Source organism: Rhinoraja longicauda, chromosome 17 (assembly GCF_053455715.1).
Source record: "Rhinoraja longicauda isolate Sanriku21f chromosome 17, sRhiLon1.1, whole genome shotgun sequence".
Taxonomy (NCBI): domain Eukaryota; kingdom Metazoa; phylum Chordata; class Chondrichthyes; order Rajiformes; family Arhynchobatidae; genus Rhinoraja; species Rhinoraja longicauda.
This window is the reverse complement of record NC_135969.1, coordinates 8,518,196-8,536,196: the sequence shown is the minus strand read 5'-3', so window position 1 is coordinate 8,536,196 and position 18,001 is coordinate 8,518,196. Positions and strand designations below refer to the sequence as shown.

Below are 18,001 nucleotides of genomic sequence, written 5' to 3'. Positions count from 1 at the left end.
GTAGATGGGACATTTTGGTCTGTTTGGGCCAAAGGGCCTGTTTCCATGCTGTAAGACTCTATGACTAATTCCTTTCCCATTTCACCCACTCCAACCCCCTCACCACCACCTCCTGCAGATGCTGCTTGACCCAGTGAGTTCCTCCAACAGTTTGCTCTGAATTTCAGCATCTGTAGTTTCTTGCATCTACATTAAAACATGAGCCTGCATTAGGACTGAAATCCACCATATTCCGAGGATATATTGTTAATAAACAAAAGAAATCGAATATGCGTTTGTACTTCAAAGATACCATGCATGTTCTATAATACATTATAATCTTTAGAGTATGAAAATAACTAAAGAGGGTTCATATTCGTGTGTTCTGATGCTTTATGGTGCTTTAAAAGGAACACAATTCACACAATCCTTAACTAATTTAACATTATAAAGTATGATCCTTCTAAATATTGTCACAACATCAAGAAGCTTGATCATGTATCTGATTCAGGAATCAAAATGCCAGTAACCAAACTTACATGGCATCTTAATGAGCAGGATGATGAGACAAGTAAGAAAAAACGAGGGATTTTTCCTACTCCAACACAAACTGCAAAGAGGAAGAAGCTATCTCCCAACAAAGACTGTGTGGAGAGTTCCACTAATTCTGACTATAATGTTCAAAGAAATAAAATACTTTCAAACTCAGTCAAACACAATGCCAGTAATGGATTTATTGAGATGACAGGGAACAAGTTTGGTGTTCCCGCATCTGCTTCTTATGCAGGCTTCAAGAAACAGAACCTTGACAAGGAAGAAACTACCGCTTCCGCTCAAAGAAATGATAGATCAAAAGCTCACGTAGCATGCTATGATTCTGATGCTGAAGAACTGGAATTGATTACCGAAGAACAGAAATGCAAAACTAAAGTTTTAAGTGGAACAGATGTAAAAGAACAAGACATTCCATTGGAGGTGGTTGGTGACGATTACCTTTTAAAACACCAAACCCACTGGGCATTAAAGAACTCAAAGAGCCAGACGTCAAAAGACAATAACAATGATACATCGAACAGCAGTGGAAGTGAATATGATTCTGCTGACACGGATGAAATAATTTCAAAAATTATTCCACACAAAAAATTGCCAGAGCCAAAATGTAATAGAAAACCAGATGTTGTGAATAGCAAGACTGAAGTTAACGTTGCAAAAGAGGATTGGGAATCTAGTGGTAATAGCAGTAATGAGGATACAGTCGCTGAGAATTCGCAATCTAGTGTGGATGCTGATTATGAAGAAATGACACGTAATTGTTACCGAATAGAGCTGTCACTAACAGACCTTGAACAATTGGTAAATAAATCCTCCAAACTTGAGGAAACTAGTCAATCGGAGAAAAGTGAAATGGACTTTCCTAAAATTGATTCATTAACCCCTTTTGCAATTAACCTCTTGCCAAATTCAGGCATACCACCTTCACAAGGCACACTTTCCTTGGACCAAAAGACTATACCAGCAAATATATTTTTGGATGTTCAGAATGAAGACAACAGTGACAATGAAATGACATCAAATGAACAGCTAAGTAACTTGCTTCCTTGTAAGGGCACTCAATGCTTTTCTGAAGTAAAGAAAACGAACATGAAAGGAGGCAAAATAATTAATAATGCTTCCCAGTTGAATGTGAGGGATGAAACGCATAAGGAGTCAGTTGACAAAAAGGAGAAAGTTAATGGAACCAGGGACGTGATTTTCGATTCCAATAGTAATTGCAAACCGCCACCTTTCAAAGGTAGAAGATTTCTTCAAATCAACACTTCCACTGCAGTCTCTCCGAGCTTCAGTGTTAAGCATGGTTTGCCTGCAAGTGAAGAAAAATCAAAATCTGAAATGCATAAAATTAACAACTCTGCAATAATGAGTGGAGATGAATTTGAAGAATCCAAAGAGGAAGTAAAAGTTGAGAAAAAAACAACACAGCATATAAAGCCAACCAGCTCTCAGAAGATTGAACAATCATCATCATCATCTGGCACCAAAATTGACCATGAGAGGAATAAGATAGAACCTAGAGCTAGAAATGATGGAAGTGTTCCTGAGTGTCTATTGATTAAAAACGAATCAAGTATTTCCCCCCGCAATGAAAATACTACTTATGGTTTAGCTGCAGAATCTCCTCAAAATTTAGAGAAGCGTTTACTGGACAATCAGAAACGACTGGCTGCTTTACAGAAGAGGCAGGAAGAGACGGCAGTGCAAAAGAAACTCATCCAGGGAGCCCTCTCTGATTTGGTATGTTGAACATTTTCTTTAGGTATATTTTTTAACTGGGATATTTTAGCAAACATTTATTTCCTTGACAAGTATTGTTTTTTTTGCTGTTGATTACTATCTACACTAAATCTGGTTTTATAAGCATTCCAAGCAACCTAATGTTTGCAGATCATTGTAAAAACTTGTCCAGTGAATTACAGTCTGTGCAAAATATTGGTCATTCCATGTGTAACACAGTAGCATTTCATTCAGTATGTTGATTTAATAAGTAGATGTCTTTGCCCTAAATGTTGTACCCTTTATAGTTTACCTGTGCACTGTGGGCACTTGATTGTATTCAGGTATAGTCTTTTGACTGGATAGCATGCAAGCAAAAGCCTTTCACTATACCTTGGTACACATGGCAATAATAAACTAAACTAAACTAAAGATAGACAGACACACAATGCTGGAGTAACTCAGCGTGACAGGCAGCATCTCCGGAGAGAAGGAATAAACTAAAGATACATTTGTCGCACAATGGTTGGGTTTGAATTTTTATTTACTAACTAGACCAAGTGGCCCAAACCTCTCCTGCATTGGTGCAGCACCCTCTCCTCCCCCCTCCCCTCCCTCCCCCTCCCCTCCCCCCATTCCTCTCCACCCCTTCCCCCTCCCCACTCCATCCCCCTCAACTCCCTTATCCTCCCTTCTCCCCCTCCGTCCCTCCATCCCCCCTCCCTCCCTAGGAGATAGATTTAAACTTTAAAATGTGAATAACATTAAAAATACAACACCGATTTCAATGAAACTTATTACATTAGCACCAAAGATGATGGTGAGTAAGGTGGGCCTAAAATTGTCGCACTATCGTGTAACGGTTTGGCTGTAGTTCAGGAACAAACAAACAAACAAACAAACAAATGAGAGTCTTAGTATATAGATCCATACTGATTCTGCCACATGGAAAGTGACCAGTTGGTTTGAAAGAAAAAAAAAGTACTTGGGGGTTAATAATATTTTTTGATTTGTCATTTGCTATTGGTTGTCATTTAAAACTTTCTAAATTGGCATTAAATTAAATATTTATTATATCGTTAAGCAATTTATTTGGTAGTGGTTAATATATTGTATATTTGAATTGTCACATTTAACTATAATTTTAACAAAAATTGTCACATTGAACAAAAATTGTAAAATGTTTACAATTGTTACTGTTATATAAAATTTATAAACAGGTCGTATAAACAAAAATTGAAAGCAACAGTACACATTCCTAAGATAGACACAAAAAGCTGGAGTAACTTGGCGGATCAGGCAGCATCTGTGGAGAAAAGGAATAGGTGACGTTTCAGGTCGAGACCCTTCTTCAGACTGTTTTCTCCAGAGATGCTGCCTGACCTGCTGATGTACTCCAGCTTTTTGTGTCTATCTTAGGTTTAAACCAGCATCTGCAGCTGCTTCCTACAAATTCCTAAGAAGTTGTTTATGGTTATTTAAATCTCCTGATGATAGACTGGTATAAATGTAATTTATTCTTGAGCAGTAGTTAATGGTTAATTTTACTCTTGAACATCTCTAAGTAATTTACGTTAATAATGGACAGTCACATTCCATGAATTCTTCCTTGCTTTATTCCCTGAAGAAAAATGTATTCTTAGTTTTTTTAAAATAATATTTTTACTCCAGACAAGTCAGAAACCTGGCAAAGGAAAGCACGTTGTCTTTGATTCTGAGGAAGAGTTTGAAAGTGTTGAAGACAGTTACAGAGCAGCAGATGCAAATCCATCAGCAGAAAGTCAAGACAAAAAGCTTGTTGCAAAAGTAAGTATTGTGGATAATTTGTATCTTTTTAATTCTCAGCAACAAGCTGTTCTGGTCAGTATAATGTGACTGCCGATCAAATAATCAAATACTTCCTGTGTATTTTGTGTCTCAGTTTCAGGTGTATTTCTAAAATTGCCTAACTGAAACCTTTTCCCGTTGGAGACATTTGAGCCTGATGGTTTCTTTAAATAATGGAAAGTTTTGTACTAGCAATCTGTATCACCAAACAATTGGATGAAATTTTCTACAAGTACAGATGTCTGCTTATTACTGTGTTATTCCGTTACTTTCCTGGGGTTGGTAACAACATGTTAGGTGGTGCACAAAGTTGACTACATTTATAATATAATAAAAATGAACTGTAGGTATTGGTTTATACCAAAGATAGACACAAAATGGGTAGGTGACGTTTCGAGTCACCTATCCATTTACTCCAGAGAACCTGCCTGACCGGCTGAGCTACTCCAGCATTTATTGACTATCTGACTACATTTCTGTTGTATTTTTAATAAAAAATGTCTCAATGGCCTACATAAATACACAATTGGGTAAAAAGAAAGCATAGGAAATCAAAGAATTATTGGAAAGTTGGCTGTGAAATTAGGGAAATGTTCTGTGTTTACTTGGGGCTACAATTGAATGGGTGAGAGAGGAATGAAGCTGAGGAAGAGAATTGGGCGTGATAGCAGAAGAAGTCAAGAAATGTAAACCACAATAATTAAAAACCACATAGCATATAATTTGAAACTGCCAGGAGATATATAAATTAACAGGAAATATTGAGACATGTAATTATGTGAAACATAAGCATGCATTTGGAAGGCAGCAACATGTTCAGAAAAAAAGAGAAGAAGGACAGAAAATGGCACATGGAGCTCACAAGGACAGAGTACTTTCATACTCTTCAGGAGTTGGTAATTCTGACCTTTTTAAAATGTGAGCCCAATATATGAGGAGAATAAACTAGATTTGGTGGATGCTAAAAGCACTTTCGTGTCAGATTGTAGTAATCGGAAACAGAGAGTGAAGATGGAAATCAAGTCTAGGGTGATTGGGTAGAGCCGGTGGATGTGGTGTACCTTGACTTTCAGAAAGCCTTCGACAATGTCCCACATAGGAGATTAGTGGGCAAAATTAGAGCACATGGTATTGGGGGTAGGGTACTGACATGGATAGAAAATTGGTTGACAAACAGAAAGCAAAGATTGGGGATAAATGGGTCCTTTTCAGAATGGCAGGCAGTGACTAGTGGGGTACCGCAAGGCTCGGTGCTGGGACCGCAGCTATTGACAATATACATTAATGACTTGGATGAAGGGATTAAAAGTACCATTAGCAAATTTGCAGATGATACAAAGCTGGGTGATAGTGTGAACTGTGAGGAAGTTGCTATGAGGTTGAAGGGTGACTTGGACAGGTTGTGTGAGTGGGCGGATGCATGGCAGATGCAGTTTAATGTGGATAAATGTGAGGTTATCCACTTTGGTGGTAAGAATAGGAAGGCAGATTATTATCTGAATGATGTCAAGTTAGGAAAAGGGGACGTACAACGAGATCTGGGTGTCCTAGTGCATCAGTCACTGAAAGGAAGCACGCAGGTACAGCAGGCAGTGAAGAAAGCCAATGGAATGTTGGCCTTCATAACAAGAGGAGTTGAGTATAGGAGCAAAGAGGTCCTTCTGCAGTTGTACAGGGCCCTAGTGAAACCGCACCTGGAGTACTGTGTGCAGTTTTGGTCTCCAAATTTGAGGAAGGATATTCTTGCTATTGAGGGCGTGCAGCGTAGGTTTACTTGGTTAATTCCCGGAATGGCGGGACTGTCATATGTTGAAAGACGAGCGACTAGGCTTGTATACACTGGAATTTAGAAGAATGAGAGGGGATCTTATCGAAACGTATAAGATTATTAAGGGGTTGGACACGTTAGAGGCAGGAAACATGTTCCCAATGTTGGGGGAGTCCAGAACCAGGGGCCACAGTTTAAGAATAAGGGGTAGGCCATTTAGCACGGAGATGAGGAAAAGCTTTTTCAGTCAGAGAGTTGTAAATCTGTGGAATTCTCTGCCTCAGAAGGCAGTGGAGGCCAGTTCTCTGAATGCATTCAAGAGAGAGCTAGATAGAGCTCTTAAGGATAGCAGAGTCAGGTGGTATGGGGAGAAGGCAGGAACGGGTATTGATTGAGAATGATTAGCCATGATCACATTGAATGGCGGTGCTGGCTCGAAGGGCTGAATGGCCTACTCCTGCACCTATTGTCTATTGACTTGAGGACAAAACTGTAATCAAAAAGAGGGAATGAAGGATCTCAAAGATGGGAGTAAAGAATGAGTTGAAGAGATCTGTGGCTTTTGATGTTTTTTGTAACTGGAAGCCTAAGGACTCGGCAGTTGGAATTTAAGAAATGCAATTCTTTAAAGTTAGGGTTGGACACAGAATGCTATATTAGAAAGGGCAGAGGAATGTTAGTGGTGATAGATCAGAAATTGTCTGTTGTTAATACCTTGGTGAGTAAAGATCAAGTTCCATCTGAACCTCATTAAAGTGGCTAATTCATAGAAGCCAAATAATAAACATTGACAGTTAATTTTAGTTAAGCTGTATCACAGATCTCAAACTAGTCCAATATTCCTGAACATGAGCTTTCTGTAGAAACATGGAGTTGCCCTGGCCAACTTCTTCAATTTTCCCAACAATTAAATTTTTCATCATCTCAACTGTGGATTTGGAGTTGAATCTGACATTGCTAGCCTTTCTGACAGAAATAAAATCTTAAGTCTCCTTTTTTTCCCTCATTGAGTTGCTGGTCCTACTGTTGCTGTACTATCTCAGGGATTTCCAGTCACTCTTCTGGGTCGTGCTTCATGCAGCCCATTACAATCCAACTATATTCGGTCTTTGCCCAGAATCCACACATAAACCAACAGAATTAGATACTAATCAGATATTTAAATTCTAACAATTTTATGTTGACGGATTCTAGACCTAATTGTACTGTTTTAACTGTCTGAACTTTCCTTGCCTCTTTAACCATATTATCTCTGAATGCAGACAATTGTTCTGGCTTTTAAAAGAAATTTGTTCTCTTTAATTTGTTGCTACTCAAAGCCCACTCTGAGGATTATGTTGTTACTGCCAGTTCATCAAACACAAAAATGTAATACAAATCTTCCAAATCTCGCGTACCAAAAATCTACAACTATCAAATTTTTAATTTACCTCGTCTTTCAGAATTTTACCTCTTCAAACTCTCCAAGAGTTTGAATCAAATTTACTGTAAACGACGAAAAGAATTTCAATTTCTTCTGCATTGTCATTAGGATTTCAAAACTAGAACCGTTGGGAACTTATTTGATAGTGAAGAGGAAGAAAATGACAATGATGATCATGATGAAAGATTCAAAATCAAACCTCAGTTTGAAGGAAAAGCTGGTCAGAAGGTAAGAAATCCAATTCAAGAGATTTTGCACAAATGTTTTGGGGACTTTTTTTGTGTTCCATAGTACTTGGGAGTAAAATATTTTGTGTAATTACTGTCATCAATTTATGTGAAGAATAAATGAATGCTCCCCAATTTGTTTGGTTTTGATTTACTGGTGTATCTCTCACCATAGCCTCACCCAAATGAAAAGTTTGTCTTCTTTACGCCTAAATATAATCGTAATTCTGTTCATTTAATTGACAAGAAACTGTTAACCTTATTAATTTTATATAGAATTTAATTGGCTAGATAGCTAACTATTCATCCATTTACATAGTACATTTCCCTTTCCATGACCTCGTATGATCTTCATTCAGTGCATGTAATATTGTTGGAGGATAGAGCAACAGTCGAAATGAAATGGTAATCTAATTTGAAGCTCTTCAATTACTGTGTTTAAAGTGCTTTTTGCTTGCATTTTCTAACAGTTTATACCACATTTATTGGTCAAATATGATATAAATTGTGACAAATTATTTTTTTATATGTAAAGCAATAAATTCTGCTGTACAATGTGGCTTAATGTTAATTTTGATTTGGGAATCTAAAGAGATATTAAGTGAAATATGGATTTAATAGTAGAGTGAAATTGGAGTGTTTAAATGAATTTTAACTGAAAAGTATGCCCCTATCAGTAACAATGGTGCCGAAATGGAAATGATTGAGAGCTTCAAGTTCCTTGGAGTTAATATTACCAACGATCTGTTGTGAACCAACCACATTGATGTGAGTTAGGAAGGCACACCAACTTCTTGAGTAAATTTGGTGTGTCTCCAATGATTCATTCAAAGTTCCACAGAAGCATACAGTCGAGTGGCATCACAGCTTGGTTTGGAAATAGCTCTGCCAAAGACCGCAAAAAATTGTAGAGATTTGTAAATGTAGCCCAGTCCATTACACAGACCAGACTTTGCACCATTGACTCCATCTGCACTTCACGCTGCCTCAGACAAGCAGCCAACATAATCAACGACTTGTCCCATCCCAGGCATTCTGTCTTCTCCTTGTTCCTGTCCAACAGAAAGTATAGAAGCGTGCAAGCACGCACCACTAGACTCAGGAACATTTTTTTTTTGCCCGCTGTTATCAGATTTATGAATGGTTCTTCCATAAGCTAGGGTATTGTCTGATTCACCCCTACCCAATTGGGGACATTGGACTTTGTCAATGCAACTGATGGACTACGATACTAAAGATGATATTCTGCACTCTGTATTTTCCTGTTTGCACTATCTATTGTACTTGGTTGTATTTATGTACAGTATATCTGATCTGTTTGGATAGCATGCAAAACAAAGCTTTTCACTGTACCTTAGTACACATGACAATAATAAACCTAAGTAATTTGAGGAACATAATTTACTTTTAAATGTTATTTATTCTCTTTTTATTTTGCAGCTCTTGGCCTTACAATCACGATTTGGTACTGATGAAAGGTTTCGCATGGATGAACGATTTTTGGAAAGTGAAGAAGAAAACATGGGTAGCTGTTATAAAATTCTATGCTATACACTCTGTTGGCTGTTTCTACTTTGCTTTTTGACTGTTTAGCATCCATCAAGTTCAGCAATGTTTTTGCATTCATTGGACTATTTTTACATCAATCGAGTTTAAGTGTATCAGTTCTGAATACATCAGAGGTACTTTTAGCCAAAGCCATCCCATTTACATTGAGTCCAGTGAAATGTTTAAGTGGGTGTGAACCAAGCATCTGGACTATTCCTTTAAAGTTCTCCCATAGCTTAGAATATCTTTGTATTTTCTTCTGCCTGTGTCATGTCTGCTCTGTGGTGGCACTCTCTGCTCAAGCTATGCTTCAGAAAGTCAAGCATGTAATCTTTAGAAAAACCCCACAAAGAGCTGGAATAACTGGAGGGAATGGATAAGTGACATTTCATGTTAGGATCTTTCCTCAGTCTGATTGCAGTAGGGGCAAGTGATAGGTGGATACAGATGGGGGGAGGGGTTAAATAGCAGAAAGTTGGAGTTAGTGACAAAGGCTCGAGATGAAAAGGGGATGAAAGGTGTAATCTTTAGAGCCATTTTGGAAATTAATGGAGGAGTTTTGACTCCATTTCCCCATCTTGACCACCAAACAGATAATGTTGTCACCTGTCTCAATATTGATTCGGGGTACTACTGTGGTTAATTGTCATTTTTCCTACCTTACTGACATGACTTTCACCCAGAGAGTTGTGAATTTGTGGAATTCTTTGCCAGAGGGCAGTGGAGGCCAAATCACTGGATGAATTTAAGAGAGAGTTAGATAGAGCTCTGGCGGCTAGTGGAATCAAGGGATATGGGGAGAAGTTGGGCACAGGTTACTGATTGTGGATGATCAGCCATGGTCACAATGAATGGCGGTGCTGGCTCGAAGGGCCAAATGGCCTCATCCTGCACCTATTTTCTATGTTTCTATGACTACATTGTGAAGCAGTTTCGTAAAACCTGATGCTGGAATATGCATCACATAAATCCACTTTTTTTCCCTTAAGTATAAGATTCAGGTTAATGACTTGAGGGTCAAAGGGGAGACTTTTGAGAATTCTTGAGAACAAGGAGAAAAGCTAATGGTATTCTGTTAACTGGGAACATTTGAGAAGTTCCCCAAAAATTGATTTGTTCACAGTGCAGACAAGATTTCCAGTGGACCAGATAATGTAAAGCATCAACTTCAAACTTCAGGATGTTTTCACTGGTGGGAGAGTCTCAGACCAGAGGTCATAGCCTTAGAATTAAAAGGCGCTCTTTTAGAAAAGAGGTGAGAAGGAACTTCTTTAGTCAGAGGGTACTTAATCTGTGGAACTCATTGCCACAGAGGGTTGTGGAGGTCTATTTACTGAATATCTTTAAGGCAAAGATAGCCAAATTCTTGATTAGAATGGGTGTCAAGGGTTATGGGGAGAAGGCAGGAAAATGGAATTAGGAGGCAGAGATCAGCCATGATTGAATGGCAGAGTAGACTCGATGGGCCAAATGGCCTAATTCTACTAGAACTTGTGAACTTCCGAACTATTAGTTTGAGGTGAGATAAATAAGGCACTTAAATTTGCTATTTTCTAAAATCTATTCACCTTCGGTAAGCATATTGTTTATAGATTTTTATGATGGTGAATTTGTTTCTTTCATGCATACCATTAAATTTAGCTCCATGCAGTTATTGATTTTGCTGAGGGTCTTACCTTTATTTGAGGGGAGGAATGAATGCTGTTGGTGATTAGGTAGGAGATTTTCTCCAAGTTTTCTGTCTCACTCTTAGGCAGCACCTCGGAATTGTTTATATTATTTGTGTGGTCTCTGAGTTGATGCCATGGAACAGCTTTGTTTAAGCAAAGTCTCCACTGAGATTTGGTTTGTTGTTGACCTCTCATTGGTGGCTTCTTCCTAAGCAACCTCAGGAGATTCAATATTTGTCTTTTATCTCTTTGTTTTTTGATGTCCAACAACCCAAATAGCCTTTCCAGTTGAAGCAGTAACTTACTTGTATTTTAAATGCACTATATTATCACACAGATAAGGATTACAATTGTTTTTTGCAGAAGAATCTGCAGAAGTTACTGTTGGAAGCCAGAATGCTGAGGAAGATGAGTATGTTGCAGAAAAAAGAAGAGCTCTGAATATCTTGAAAGGTGTTGTTCAAGAAGGCATTGAAAAGACTGAAGACAGGAAAGAACGAGTAAAATCAAAATATTTTAAGTATGTATTCATTAACACTAACTCATGTACGCATGAAACTGGTCACAAAGAACTGGAAACAGAGCAGACTTTACCTGCTGAGGAGACGCAGGTCCTTTGGAGTGCAGGGGGCACTCCTAAGGACCTTCTACAACACTGGTGGCATCAGCCATTTTCTATGGAGTGGTCTGCTGGAGCAGCAGCATCTCAGCAGTGGAGGGGAAGAGACTTGACAAGCTGATCAGGAAGGCCAGCTCTGTCATGGGTCGACTCAGTATAGGCGGTGGGAGAGAGGAGGATGATGGCAAAGATAACATCGCTGCTGGACAACGATTCCCACCCCATGCAGGACACTGTCACTGCACTGAGTAGCTCCTTCAGTGACAGACTCCTTCACCCCAAGTGTGTGAAGGAGAGATATCGGAGATCCTTCCTTCCCGCTGCTGTGAGACTGCACAACCAGCGCTACTCCCAGCAGACCAGTCAACATTAACAGTAAAGGAAAAACACAGTAAATGATGACAATTATTCTTATCTTTATTTTTATTCATAATGAATGTCTCTTGCTATCCACTTTGCTGTTGTAACACTGCAAATTTCCCCAGTGTGGGACAAATAAAGGAATATATTATTATTATAAGGCCTACAATAACGTTTGTTGCAAGCACTGCCAGTGCAGATCTGTTCCTCAACCTACAAATGTTTTAATATTTGATACCGAGTAAAGGCCAACAGATTTATAAATGGCTAGGAGGTCTAGAGTGACTCATTTCGGCTCTTTAAAGCCCTCCTTCTGATTGCATAGAAGTTAGATTCTACTTTGCATAACAAAATTATAACCTACAGCTTTCCAAAGGAAACAATTAACACAACTTTAAACCAAAGGGAAAATAGTGCATTGCTATTCATGTTTTACAGGTTTTACAAAATGCAGCACTTTATTTGCGCTCTTTTTCATATGATAACATGATGTGTATGATATACATGATAAATACTACTATTTATTTTCAAAATCAAAACTCCGATTGATGTAAAATGTTCCATTTTTCCTCAGAGATGTTTCTGCTCTGCATTATGATCCTACGAGAAAAGATCATACAATCTATGAAACCAAGTTGGAGGAATCCAATAAAGAGAGGTAATCATTTTTGTTCTTGAATGCTAAATGGTGCAGTACATAATAATCTACATTTGTTATTTTTTGGATACAGATTAGTTCCATTCTTTTCTGTACCTCTGCCAATTATGGAAATGTTCTGAACCAAATGTATAGTAATTTATTTGTTATATCTAAAATTGAGCATAATTTTGATAATACAATGTCATGGGGGAAATTGCTACAACATACAGAACTGGCCTTTCCTGCTAGAATAGAAAATGTTGCTTGTGTGATGTATTTTGATATATTATGCAGCAGGATGGTGAAAAAGGTTTGTGAATTTGTGTCATACTTCATTAACTTGTGTCATACTTCTGCCAAAGCACATAAACCTTCTCATCCTTTCCAATATAATTGTACCTTGAACAGGGAAAATTTGAGGATTAATTTATTACAAGAATTACATGTATCCGATTCTGTAGCTAAACAAAATTAGGAATTCTGAAGCCAGTGAAATTAAATTGCTTGCCTTAAATTGATAGCTACAGAATCGGATACATGTAATTTTGATAAAGCAAATTTTTAAAGATGTAACTACTGAATTTTGAATGCTAATATAAACTTATTTGTGTGAGAATGTTATTTATTTTCAAGTCAAAGGAATTATTCCTACTTTGAATAGTAATAGACAAATCTTTCAGAGGGAGCAACAGGTAAAATTGAATTTTGGCCTCCTGTTGAAGTTGTATTCGAATTCAACATTTTCTCAGATATAATATTGCCCGATTCAGTTCTACTTCCTGTTGGGATACAGAACTTGAAAACTTCATCCCCTTTTTAACCAACGATCTTGCTCCCACTTTCACCCTGCTAGTTCTTCCCTCACCTTTCGCAACATAGCCCCATTTCTCTCTCTACCCTTGCTGCCCGAGATGCTGAATATTTCCAGAATTTTCAGCTTTTATTACAGATTTTCAGCATCTATATATTTTTACCCCTTTCATAAAACTACTTTGGCTTTGCCTCAACCCATGATGATTCTGTTATGTGTAGGAAAGAACTGCAGATGCTTGTTTAAATCGAAGGCAGATACAAAATGCCGGAGTAACTCAGCGGGACAGGCAGCATCTCTGGAGAGAAGGAATTCCAGTGTATACAAGCCTAGTCGTCCAGTCTTTCAAGATATGAAAGTCCTGCCATTCCTGGAATTAACCTAGTAAACCTATGCTGCACGTCCTCAATAGCAAGAATATCCTTCCTCAAATTTGGAGACCAAAACTTTAGCAAATTTGCAGATGATACAAAGCTGGGTGGTAGTGTGAACTGTGAGGAAGATGCTATGAGGTTGCAGGGTGACTTGGACAGGTTGTGTGAGTGGGTGGATGCATGGCAGATGCAGTTTAATGTGGATAAGTGTGAGGGTATCCACTTTGGTGGTAAGAATAGGAAGGCAGAGTATTATCTGAAAGGTGTCAAGTTAGGAACAGGGGACGTACAATGAGATCTGGGTGTCTTAGTGCATCAGTCACTGAAAGGAAGCATGCAGGTACAGCAGGCAGTGAAGAAAGCCAATGGAATGTTGGCCTTCATAACAAGAGGAGTTGAGTATAGGAGCAAAAAGGTCCTTCTGCAGTTGTACAGGGCCCTCGTGAGACCGCACCTGGAATACTGTGTGCAGTTTTGGTCTCCAAATTTGAGGAAGGATATTCTTGCTATTGAGGGCGTGCAGCGTAGGTTTACTAGGTTAATTCCCGGAATGGCGGGACTTTCATATCTTGAAAGACTGGAGCGACTAGGCTTGTATACACTGGAATTTAGAAGGATGAGAGGAGATCTTATCGAAACATAAGATTATTAAGGGGTTGGACACGTTAGAGGCAGGAAACATGTTCCCAATGTTGGGGGAGTCCAGAACAAGGGGCCACAGTTTAAGAATAAGGGGTAGGCCATTTAGAACTGAGATGAGGAAAAACTTTTTCAGTCAGAGAGTTGTGAATCTGTGGAATTCTCTGCCTCAGAAGGCAGTGGAGGCCAATTCTCTGAATGCATTCAAGAGAGAGCTGGATAGAGCTCTTAAGGATAGCGGAGTCAGGGAGTATGGGGAGAAGGCAGGAACGGGGTACTGATTGAGAATGATCAGCCATGATCACATTGAATGGCGGTGCTGGCTCGAAGCACCGAATGGCCTCCTCCTGCACCTATTGTCTATTGAATGGGACGTTTTGGATCGAGACCCTTCTTCAGACTGATGTCAGGGGAGTGGGCAGGGCAGGGATGGAATGTAGTTGGAGATAGTAAGACTGGTGGGAGAACTGAGAAAGGGGAGGGGATGGAGAGGGAAACCAAGGGCTATTTGAAGTTAACAGGCCCTTCAGCCTAACCCGTCCATGCCGACCAAGATGCTCCATCTAATCTAGTTCATTTTGCCCGCACTTGGTCCACATCCCTCTAAACCTTTCCTATACATGTACCTGCCCAAGTGTCTTTTAAATTTTATTATTGTAACTGCCTCAACTACCTCCTCTGGCAGTCATTCCATATACTCACCACCCTCTGAGTATAAAGTTTGCCCCTCAGGTTCCTATTGAATTTTTCCCCTCTCACCATCCCATTTACTCTGGGCCTGGGTAAAAGACTGTGCTTTCACCCTATCAATTCCCCCTCATGATTTTAAACACCTCTATAAGATCACCTCTTGGCCTCCTGTGCTCCAAGGCATAAAGTCCTACCTTGCCCAATCTCTCCCTATAGCTCAGCCCCTCAAGGCCTGCCAACATCTTTGTAAATCTTTGCACTCTTTCCAACTTAATGACAGACACTCTTTCCAACACTAAACACAATACTCCAAATGTGGCCTCGCCAATGTCTTGTACAACTGTAATCGAATGTCCCAACTTCTATGTTCAACAACCTGATTGATGAAGGGCAATGTCCCAAAAGCCTTCTTTACTTAGAGAATTTGGTTGTCTATCCAAATGTGTTTCTATATACACATATATATATATATATATATATATATATATATATATTATCCCTCAGAATCTGCTCCAGTATTTGACCTACCATAGGTGTTAGACTCACTGTTCCCAGGCTTTTCCTTACAGCCCTTCTTAAATAGCTTAACATTAACCACCCTCCAGTCATCCGGCACCTCACCCGTGTCCAACAATGACTCGTATCTCTCCATCAGTGATCCTGCAATTTCTTTCACCTTTAGAGATACAGCACGGAAACAGGCCCTTCGGCCCACCGAGTCCGCGCCAACCAACAATCACCCTGTACACTAGCCCTATCCAACAAACTGGGGACAATTAGATTTTTTTTTTAACCAAAACCAATTAACCTACAAACCTGTACGTCTTTGGAATGTGGGAGGAAACCGGAGAAAACCCACACGGTCCCAGGGAAAGCGTACAAACTCCATACATTCAGCACACGTAATCAGGATTGAACCTGGGTGTCTGGCATTCTAAGGCAGCAACTGTACTGCTGCGCCATTGTGCCACCCTAAGTCTTGTCGAGCTCCTCACAATGTCCTTGGATATATCTGATCAGGCCCAGGAGATTTATCTATTGTCATACGCCTCAAGATGCCTAACACCTCCTCAACCATAATACGGACTGTCCTCAAGACATCTCCAGTAACTATCCCCAAAGTCTTCATGTCTTTCTCCGCAACAAAAACATAGGAGAAATACTCATTGAGGATGCTGCTCATCTCCTACTGCTCCTCACATAGATGGTTTAGTTTCTGAGGGGCCCTATTTTCTCTCTCTCTAGTTCCCCCCTGCCATATAGTACCTGCAAAATACTTTGGATTCTCCTTGCTTATCTCTTGACTGCTTTTTGCCCTCCTGATTTCCTTCTTAGTATATTGCTCTCTCCCAGGGATGCACTTGATCCCAGCTGTGTATACCTGATCCGTGCCTCCTTGTTCCTGACCAGAGGACTCAATTTCTTTAGTCATCCAGGCTTCCTTACTCCCAAAATAGCAACAAAAAGCTGGAGTAACTCAGCGGGACAAACAGCATCTCTGGAGAGAAGTGTAGGAAAATAACTGCAGATGCTGGTTCAAATCGAAGGTAGACACAAAATGCTGGAGTAACTCAGCGGGTCAGGCAGCATCTCGGGAGAGGAACGGGTGATGTTTCGGGTCGAGACCCTTCTTCAAGTTAGCCTTGCCCCAATTCAGAATCAAAGCAAAAATATGCTATTTTGAGCATAATTATTGTGTTCACATAATATGTTTGTCATGTTAGTATTAGAGGGTATGTGGCAATGTGCGAGGGAGGAAATAAAAATATTTTGCAACAGTACTGAAACTACATGCAAGGTGTTCATGAACATTTAATTTTAAAGAAACATCAGGATATTTTTAATTAAGTTGTATTTTAAAAGAGTTATTAATAATTGAGCTTTTCACAATGTCTTCCAAAATGTTTGACTATTCCAACTTTGTCATTGAACTTGAACTTTGTCATTCACATTGTGATATCTCAAAACAATTACTACAGTTTAAGACATTGTAAACCTGATTTATTTTGTATTATTAAAAAATCAAAAAATCTTAATATTCAGAAAAACATGATTGATAATCTTGCAATAAACAAAATAATTTTTGCGTGCATCGCTGCACAAAATGGAAAAGCACCAAAAAAATCAATCTGCCCGATCTAATTTCCTCAATTACTTAGCATAGTATATTTTATTTTATTTTTGGAGATGTATTTATTTTTCACATCATTCCCCATCCTTTCTATGTTACTCTACTGACAAATGTAAATGTCTACAATGGATTTAGGAAAGACATTGGTAATCTCATTGAGCCCAGTAACATTTCTAAGGTATCACAAAATGCTGGAGTAACTCAACAGATCAGGCAGCATCTCAGGAGAGAAGAAATGGGTGACGTTTCGGGTCTCGACCCAAAACGTCACCCATTCCTTCTCTCCTGAGATGCTGCCTGACCTGCTGAGTTATTCCAGCATTTTGTGATACCTTCGATTTGTTCCAGCATCTGCAGTTATTTTCCTACACCAGTAACATTTCTTAGTATTCAACATGTTCTGATAAAAACATGTTATTCAACATGTTATGATTAAAAAAAAAACCTTGTACCTTTTAACCTGACTTTTGAAGTTTGTGTTCTGCTAAGAAAAGATGCTTTGATCTTGGTCAAATTAATCTGATTTTAACAAGTGACTTGTTTCATAAATGTTGCAGCAAAACAGAAAGAAAGAAAAGGAAAATAGAGGAAGAGAAACTTCCTGAAGTATCAAAAGAAATCTATTATGACATTAATAAGGACTTGAAAGGAATGTTCACTTCCAATACCAAAGAAAAAGAAGTTACATTGGCTAAGAAAGATGAAATTCAGCTCGAAAATCAGTGTCCTGAATCTCGCGAAATGCCAACCATCCAGCACACATTTGATGACCCATCCAGAAATGATGCTGCAAAAGAAGATTCGTCTAATTTTACTTTTTCATTTTTTGAAGCTGCCACCCAAGATGGCAATCAAAAGTCAGGTAAAAATATTTATGACTGTTTGTTCATTCTGCTGATTAGGTTTGGGAATAGAACATATTTTCCCCTAAGCTAACAGGTTTTAACCTCCAGTAACCTTACTTATCGTACAGATCAAAAGCCCAGCAAAATATTTTCTAAAATGCCATACCAATCTGCCCTAA

The 18,001-nt window shown here is 38.9% G+C and overlaps 1 protein-coding gene across 4 annotated transcripts in view; it reads left to right on the top strand.

Annotated features, from left to right (window-relative positions):
- Positions 1 to 18,001, top strand: part of nol8 (nucleolar protein 8) — a 43,638-nt gene that overhangs the window by 11,275 nt on the left and 14,362 nt on the right. For all 4 annotated transcript variants that reach the window (XM_078414020.1, XM_078414017.1, XM_078414018.1 and 1 more), the window contains 7 exons: positions 426 to 2,271; positions 3,922 to 4,056; positions 7,377 to 7,496; positions 8,936 to 9,020; positions 11,077 to 11,233; positions 12,267 to 12,350; positions 17,535 to 17,839. In XM_078414020.1, the coding sequence (XP_078270146.1) occupies positions 426 to 2,271; positions 3,922 to 4,056; positions 7,377 to 7,496; positions 8,936 to 9,020; positions 11,077 to 11,233; positions 12,267 to 12,350; positions 17,535 to 17,839 (2,732 nt within the window). The remainder of the gene's footprint in view (positions 1 to 425; positions 2,272 to 3,921; positions 4,057 to 7,376; positions 7,497 to 8,935; positions 9,021 to 11,076; positions 11,234 to 12,266; positions 12,351 to 17,534; positions 17,840 to 18,001) is intronic.